The 9320-nt window shown below is 38.9% G+C and overlaps 1 protein-coding gene across 1 annotated transcript in view; it reads right to left on the reverse strand.

The window, feature by feature from the left end:
- Window positions 1–7270: 7270 nt before the first annotated feature.
- The window catches only part of SHB (SH2 domain containing adaptor protein B), a 162679-nt gene continuing 160629 nt past the window's right edge, over window positions 7271–9320 (reverse strand). The window contains exon 6 of the mRNA XM_015821450.1: window positions 7271–7679. Coding sequence (XP_015676936.1) covers window positions 7496–7679 — 184 coding nt within the window. The 3' untranslated portion in view covers window positions 7271–7495. The remainder of the gene's footprint in view (window positions 7680–9320) is intronic.

Consider the following 9320-nt stretch of genomic DNA (forward strand, 5'->3'; position numbering starts at 1 on the left):
AAGCCAGTTGGGTAATCTTAGGCCAGCTACTCTTTTTTCATTCTAGAAAGAAGGCAAGGGCAAACCATTTCCCAAAAACGTTGCCAAGAAAACTGCAGGGACTAGTCCAGACAGTCTCCAAGAGTCAAAATCCATCCATCCATCCATCCATCCATCCATCCATCCATCCATCCATCCATCCATCCATCCATCCATCCATCCAGGATTAGAGGTTTATAAGCTACGGCACCAGTTCAGGCTTTGTTCAGGAATCAGTGGTTTTAATGCTAGTCATCAGGGGCTTCGAGTTAGGGAGAAGGAATGGAAAAGTGGTGAATTCTGAGGACAACACCGAATTATTTAATACGGTCAACACAAAAGGGGCAGTGATCTTTGGAAGAATCTCTACAAATGATGGGTTTGGGTACTGAAAAAGGCAAATGCGGTTCAAATGGAAGCTTGGATAAATTGATGCATCTGGAAGTAATTTCTTTAAACAAAACAAAGCACATCTGACCTTTATAGATATGCTAATGGAACCAGAGTGGCTAAAACTGCCTCAGGAAAGGAATACTGTGGTTGTCATGGATTGTTCCACAGGAATGTCAGCCCAGTATATGCTGAATATCATCAGGACAGGAATTATTATTTTTTTTAAGAAGCCAAATATCTATGGTGTTTACTTGGAATGCTGCATTTGATAGACAGCTTTCAGCAACATGAAGTGGCGTGAAGAACACATTTCATCCTTACAACTCTCTCTTAAAAAGGGAAAAGTCTTCGTCTTGCCCACTTTTGGAGTGTGACCTTAACATGGTCCACAAGCCCAGAGTTACCCTTTGGGCAATGGAATTTACATCTTCCTGAACTCCTGATGCTAAATCAGAGCATCGGGATAAGACTTTGCAGAGAAAGCCCAGGTAACCACTCAGTGGAATATGCTGGGCAGGGCTAGCTTGCCAGATTCCTAAACATACATTTTATCCTAAGGAGCAGGGCACCCATAACAGCCATTACTATCCTGAGACTAAAATTACTAACTGAAAAACAGCAGCTTTGTTTGGGGGAAACCAGTACCTTCAACAGTATTGTGAATGGAAGGGCAGCTATCTTGACAGAGAGCCAGTTTGGTGGGGTGATTCAGGAATCAAGCTAGAAAGAAGCTAGAAAATTCTGGATTTGCTTTAAGCACAAAGCCAGCTGTGCAACCTTGGGCCAGTCACTCTGTCTCAGCCCTAGGAAGGAGAGAAGGGCAAACCACTTCCAAAATCTTGCCAAGGAAACTGCCCAGAATTTGTTCAGGCAGTTGCCAGGTGTTTACACTGACTGAAAGGCACCCCAAAATAAATACAAATAAAGTAAAAATTAAACAGAAAAAAACAGTATCTCAGCAGGTAAACCAGGCAAAGTGGAGAAATAAAACCAGAAATCACTCTACTTTTGAATGTGGACAGTTAAGCAGCATTTATCTCTATTTTCACCATCTTCAGGACTCCCATTAGTAGCCTTTATAATTTATAATTATAAAGTCATTTATAATACCTCAAAATTCTTATATAGAAACCATGGTTCCCTTAATCCCTATCCAAGGGATAGGGAACTGTTATCTCAAGATATTTTGGATGACAGGACCTAGAATCCTTTGTCAATGGTCAGGCTGGCTGAGGCTTATGGGAACTGAAAGCCCAAATATTGATTGCTTCTCTGGTTCTTTCTCCCCGGCTCTGAAAATAGAGCTATTCAATCCTACTTAAAATGAAGCCTGCAGTCCTTTATTGCATTATAAATCTGGGGCGGGCAGGAACCCAATTAGCATTTCTGATTGAAAATGGATGATGAATAATCTACTAGCCCAAGACCTGAAACATTCTGAAAATAATTATTTGGTCAAGCACAGAAAACCCTTTTTAAAATATGCTTCTTGATCTGCTTTAAAATTAGGAAGGAACTCAGTATTTCCCTCCTTGATTTTTATTGCACCATTCTTTCCCTGGCAGGCATCTCATCCTTTTGTGAATTACTTTCTCTTCCTTTCTTAGGCTAGAATTAATCATATGGATGTTCCCACCAAATCAGGGCACACACAAACAATAGGATGCTCCCTAGCCAATCAAATCTGGGTGTGGTGTTCCTGAGCTGTTTCATGGAGGAAAGGGAAATGAGGGCAAGTTAAATGATTAAGTAATTAATATCCTAAATGAGTTATCTCTCTCTCTCTCCCTCTCCCTCCCTCCCTCTCTCTCTGGGACAAAAATTGAAAAGTTACCATTATAGTGTGAGTTGTAGTCTTGTCTAAGGCCTGCCAGCTGGGTGACCTCGGGCCAATCACTCCTTCTCAATCCTAGCAAGAAGGCAACAGCAAGCCACTTCTGAAAATATTTCCAAGAAAATTGCAGGGACTAATCCAGGCAATCACCGGAAGTCAACACTGACTCAAAAGCACTCAGAAATAAAATAATAATAAAACAATCCAATTATGCATGCAGGTCTACTTTCTTCCGACGCAAGTAGTGAGAACGACTTGCACATTTAGGAATTTCAACCTCAATCTTTTTACGCCCTTTAGAGGCCCAACAGCTCTACACTTTCAAGAGCTGCCTCTTGGTGGGAGCAGAAGGGAAGCGAGACTATTGTCTCCATCTTCCCTTCCTCGGCTTCTCCAAAGGTGCTAATTGACTTGCCTTGGGCTATGCTTCTTCAATGCATGTTGTTTGCCACTGCTTTTGTTGCAGGATGAGCTACTGGGAGGAATGAGGGTTTTGAAAGGAAGGTCAGGTTTTCCGGCTGAGATCTTAACTCAGCTTCATTCACTTTCCCACTGCTAACTGCCGGCCCAGTGTCCTGAAAATCAAGGCACCCAGAACATGGATGCTTCTGGGCTAGAATAATCCTTTCAATTGTTTTGTGTGCCAGAAACGCTGAATACACCCTGACAGAGAGGAAATGACCACAATGAGAGGAAGAAAAGGGAGAGGTTTATTACTTTATTTAAAGTAAACTGTTAAGGGATTACACACAGGCCCAGGCCCTGGGCTTTCTCTCAGCCACAAGCAATAGCACAAATCACTTCAACACAGGCATTGTTATGGCCGTCCTTGAGAGGAAAGATCTGAAAACCGGAGGCAGAGTAAAACTCTTTGTAGAGTCCCTGAAATAAAACAGAGACAAATAAGTAGGATAAAAGGATAGCTTCAGTTTACAGTGCTGCAGTCCTGTCACACCTCTGACAAATTTATCTTATTAAAAATAAATAAATGTTAAGGTCACATTAATGTCAATGGAAGGCTCTCATATGGCCCTTCCTGTTAAAGCTGTTACAGTAACGTTCACACCATGTTCACTGCTGCCCAGGTTAATGCTGCCAATCCTTACTGACGGATACTTAAGGACTAAACAAGCTTCCACGTTTCTTAGCTGAGGGGAATGTCAACTCTACTGATTGAGGATGATGAGAATGAAAATCCAACATAGCTTGAAGACCCCAAGTTGGAGAAGAGTATCTTAAGAGACAGGGCAAAGAAAATATACACCACACAATGCTGAGAAGGTCTTCTTAGCTAGCATCTATTGAAGTTTAATTACATTACAATTATAAAAATTGAAATTCAATTCATGGTAATAACAACTTGACATTCATAATTAGTATTGGAAGAAAAATGCACAGTAGAAGGATGGCAGAGGCTGCAGTAGCAAATTACAGCAACTAATCCAAGACAGAGCTTTGAGGGCTATCTGGCCATGTTGCTGCATCTCCAGATGCTCAAGGATCAGAGTTTGACAAATTCTGATCCCAGGTTACCTCAGATCAGAACTGTTTGCCACTTACTTATTTTGCAAGTCCTCTGGCAATAGTTCTTGGCTTTTTTTTTTATTAAAAAGCATAAAAATAGAATGCAAAACACACATTTGAGTAAAAATGCATGTAAAAGTAATTTAAATAAACAGACATAATTTAAACATCAATAGAGTGACTAGCTGCTATGCTAATTAATGTGCAAATGGGAAAGAACAGATTATATGGGTAGCAGAAAATGACCCTTCACGACTGCTGAGAATGGGAAGATGCTTTTAAAATGTGTCCTGTTTTATCAGTTCCAGTGTGAAGCCCCACACAATATTAGCAAAGGCTGATGTAAAAATGAGTGCAAACTGTTGCCCCCCCTCTCTCGTGATCAGCATTGACTTCCAAGAAACATGTGATGAACCTGCTTTTTCTAGCAGTTCCAGGTCTCCATATTTTCTCAGAATAAGAAAAAAGTCAAAGATGATGGTGTACCATAAAAATTAAAATAAAAGGTTTAAGGATGAGATAATCTGCATATAATGGAAGTAGTAGTTATGGAGAACCGATGGATTCCTCTTGTCTTTGGGCCAATTCAATATTTTTGCGATTCAGGTAGCACAGCTATACTATTACAGTTCACAGTCATGAGGGACTGGACATTTGGTCTCCTGCAATTAGTGGCTAGGCTAAAATTATTTCCTCAGTGGTAAATTCAGATGAATTTTATACAAAGAAAAGACTTAAATGAAACCAGTAAATGAGAAAGCTGAAATAAACCTCCCCTATAACTCAATTCCTTCTGGTATCAAGGGTTTAGTTAGTGCACACTGGATTCCAAATCCCTCTACAAGAATTGCTAAATGGCATCATTCCAGAATAGTGGTTGAAGCCAAGTCCTAAAGAATGTTTACCTGAAGTCATGTCGGAGGCCGGTATTATATGTTGCGGAATACAAATCCCTTCAATAAAGGCATTCCGTGATTCATTTTGTTGTGGCTGGAAAAGGAACACCAGAGTGAAGGGTCCTTGGTGCTCTCTGAGCTTGCTTGTTTTCTTGTGGATGTTTCATTACCCAAACTAGTGCTAGTACCGATGATGTTACCTAGTTTGAGTAATGGAAGGTCTACAAGGAAACAACCAAGCACAGAGAGCACCAAGGACCCCTCATTTCAACCCTGAGCTACAAATAATCTCCTTTATTGGGACACCAGAATGTTCTCACCTTACTGGCGGGGTAAAAATTTATTTTACTCCTGCTGATATTTGAGAGATCCAGGAACAATCAGCCCTTGCTCAATTAAGTATGCTGGCAAACAGTGGTATATAGGTACCAAGTTTTTATTTATTAGATTTTTTTTAAAAAAAATCATTTATTTATTTAAAATAAATAGCTCAAGGCAGTGAACGTGCCTAATACTGCTTCATCCTCTTAGTTTCCCCACAATCACCACCCTGTGAGATGACCACTAGATCAAACTGCTTTTCAGAATCCAGGGACTCTACAAAATTTAGTCTGCGTTCTATAACAAATTGAAAAAGCAGCTACAAAAATACTTTCAACCATGGCTGAATGCACCTTAAATGAATGAATTCTGCTGTAACTTTTTACACGTTTTCATATATGAAGCTAACTGAGATTAAATTGTACACCATTATTTAAATAACTTTGGGGATTCTGGAAGTTGTGTGGAGCAAAGATGCATTCTATGGAGAAAACTTGAGAAGAAAATAAAAAAGGAACTCAAATATCTTGATTTTGATTTGTTTAAAAATGTTTTTTTTTTACTTCATTTAGGGAGAAAATCCCACAGTATCTGTTAAAAAACAAATAGCAACAGGGACACGTGGCATGCAAAATTATTTTGAACATTCTTTTACATTAGTGGCAGCCAATTCAACACGCATTTTACACAGATTTATTTCTTTGTTCTCAAACAGGTAAACCAGAATTCTGTCATTCATACCATACTGAAAAATGGTCTATATGGGACTAAAATGAATCAGGCAACAAAGATACTATTTATAAACCAGATCATCTGAGGACTTATTTTTCACATTGTATAGTACAACAAACCAGTATTTTACACAGTCACTGGAGTAACAATTATTCCATTATACTTCTAAACCAGCATATGAATGAAAGGGAGTTGTATTTTTCTGAAGGCAGTCTAGTTAAAATGTTAATTTTACAGTCTTATTGCAACAAAGAGACAAAGAGAAAACTGCTAATTTGAATCTTGACTCAGATCACCAATGTAGAAATGGGTAGTGCTGTAAAGAAGAGTGATGCAGAAGATTGGGGCAAGGGTATTTTAACAAATTTAGTAAATTGCAGCTGGTTGAACACCTGACACCAGTATGATGTGCTTCTTCCTATCTTAAATCCAGTTTATTGGAAGTTTTAAAGGGAAAAACTGGTTCTGCAAGATGTATCTGCCTTATTTAGTACAGGAGGAGGAGAAACACATCAAGAGGCTGCCAATTAAATTGGTTTTATGAGGGGGGGAAATAAATGCCAGACCTGGCAGAAGAAGAGAGATGGGTCTACATTTTATAAATGAGGTAGAAGCCAAGAACTGTGACAGTGTGAAGGATAAGAGAGCTTTGGAAGCAATTATTCCAAATGGTTATGAAGAAAGTGACAGGAAGTGTGGAGTGCAGAAACTACCCCATTTCTGTGTATGACATAATATTTTTTGTTGGGGGGGGGAGGGACAAAGTAGGCCTGATTTTGTTATACATTATTAATTTTGAGAAACAACAACAGAAAGTTATCCATGGGTTTTCCCCATATCCCTGAGGTGGGGCCACTCTTCACACGGATGCCATTATCAACCTGAGGAAGCCTGTCTGTGGAAGGGTCATTAGGTCTGAAATATGGTCATGTAAATATCAACCCTCACCACCCTGACCTTCCTTGGGAAATCAATGAACCATCACCACTTACATTGTACGTACACAACAAAAAAACAAAACTGAGTCATCGCCTTTAAATTAGGAATCGGCACAAAAAACCCTTAGAGCTTTATTATTGTACCCCTCCCCCGCATAAGGAGAGGGGAATAAAAATATATTTATATATGTATATATATTAAACCACTATTTAAGTACATACCCTATTCATAAATAACCAAACACTTTCTGCCATTGCAAAATTACTCATTGAGTTCTTTAAAATGACATCCACATTAAGACAAAAAAAAAAGGGGGGGGAGGGTCTTCATGTTGGGTTAATTTGTGCATGAAAACAATAACACAAATCTGGGTTTGAGTGTGTAATATGTAATTCCCAAGTCTGGAGTATGTAGCAAAGCCAGTTTTCTTTTCTCCCCCCCACTCTGCTCCCAGAAGTGAGTGTGTCCATTTGCAGATTCGGTCTGAATGTATTCTTCCCCCCACAAAACAGCTAGGAGGGGAGCATGTTGTGGGCCATGCTGAAGAGCTTTCTTTGGGTTTGGCAAGATTTCCATTCCTGGGAGGGTGGGATTCCTGGAAAAAGATGCATTTTTTTCTATGTCTGAATCCATTTCCTCTCATATAAATAGAAGCCAACGTTTCCACACAGGACATGCAAAGTAGTGCAACAATTCCACTCATACTACTATACAACAGTCTGTTTCTGGAAAGACCGAAAGGGGTCTGTTTTCAAGAAATTGCCAATGCCAATGCAGGGATCCTTTTACTGCTGCAGCCTTCATCTCCAATCCACAGGAAGGAGCGCGGGTAGAACAATTATAAGGTCCGGACAGCTACAGGGTATAGGAGTGACAAATGTTCGGCTCCTTTGATAGGCAGTTTCTTTGCAGTGTAGTAGTGAATAACCTCAGGCACACTGTCAAAGGGAGGGCTGTTCTGACCCAAAATATACTTCTCTTTGGTTTTTGCCAACTTCATGTGCATAAAACCTTGGTTACTCCTGTTGGAGAGAGAGAGAGAGAGAGAGAGAGATGATATACAAATTTCCACAAGTTACCATCAATTTGTAAAGTCTGACCCAATTTTGATGGAAATATTTTAGGGAAGTTGATGATGAATATATTACATGAATGTAGAACATGCAAGGTTTATTAAAAAAAAATACTGGGTTTTCCCATCTGCCTTTTGCACCATATGTAACAAAAGAAAAACAAAACAGAACATTTAGTTAATTAGACTGCTTAAAACTCCAGGGTGATCCTTAATGCAAATGACCATAACTTGTCTGCAGCTGCCTAAGGGATAATGGAATATTCACTGTGCTTTGGATTTTATTACTCACTTATTTATTTACTTATTATTTATTATTCAATTTTTTAAAGGTTTCATTTTATGATGAAACGTAGCATCTGTCAGCAACTCCTGAAAGCAACTGTGCCTTTTCTTAGGATTTTGGAGCTGCCAAGAGATTCTGTGGAAAAAAAGATCTATTTGTTTTAAGATTCTGTAGACACACACTACATTTCCCAATAAAGGAGAATATCTATAGCTCAGGGTTGAAACATCACCCTAATGCTGATGATGTTACCCAGTTTGGGTAATGACACATCTGCCAGAAAACAACCAATCTCCGAGACCACCAAGGACCCCTCACTATATTTTCCCTTTTCTGCTTCCAAATTCTGAAACACTGCAGACCCCTCTGAGGAAGTAGGATGCATTCTGAGGACTAAAGAGAAAGAGGTGTTGGCCCTGATCAACCATTAATATGTATAGTTGTGTGCTGCATTACTGAGAATGATGCTATAAATAAATATTTTCTATCTCTAATTAGACTGAACCTATGAATATGCCCAAGTTAGGTTAACATGATAAAAATATAGACCAGTCTATGGGTTGCTTTGGATTTTATGACAAATGTGCAACGGGTCTGCATTCAGCTGTCATTTTTTTTCCCTGCAAAGTCTAAAAACAAATATCTCAGACAACAAATGCTCAACTAAATTTGAGGGGACAGAAACCCACGTTGGATGATGCCTTCAGAGAAACATGTATAGCCTACTACTTAATTTATAATGAGCCAAAAAGTTAAAAAAAGAGATGGAGAGAAAAAAGAAAAATCTAGTGAGAATGCCAGCTGCGCAGACAATCGAAAGAAGGCTAAGAGACTGCAGGGAAAGTGTTTGAGTTTGCGTCTCAAGGGCACAAAGAGTAATTTTAAATTGAGAATAGTCCCTTTATCCCCTTTTAAATTGCTTAAGAAAATTCAGCTTTTTTCATAGGGCGTGGGGATATCTCCATCCTGTGAAAAAGCTGAAGCAAATTTCAGGCTCACATTATTCAAATTTTCCAAGGCAATTTTGTGATGAAATGACCCTTTTCTATAGAGCAGAAATCACTGCAGGCATTGTAATTATAGCTCTGGCACGCTTAAAAAAATCTTGATTTAAATTTAAATTCTTTACAAGAATGATTGTCTTTTGAAACGTAATTGTTCTCTAAGCGATTTCCTTTAACCCAAGGGTGATATCTCTAAATACTTATTATGAGCAAATATATTGTTGTATCCCTTCAAGTTTATTATGCTTCTTTACCCTCCTCTAGTAAATGCTCTAAGATCCTGACATCAAATTAATGGGAT

Source organism: Protobothrops mucrosquamatus, unplaced genomic scaffold (genome assembly GCF_001527695.2).
Source record: "Protobothrops mucrosquamatus isolate PMUCROS unplaced genomic scaffold, P.Mucros_1.0 scaffold1332, whole genome shotgun sequence".
Lineage (NCBI taxonomy): Eukaryota > Metazoa > Chordata > Lepidosauria > Squamata > Viperidae > Protobothrops > Protobothrops mucrosquamatus.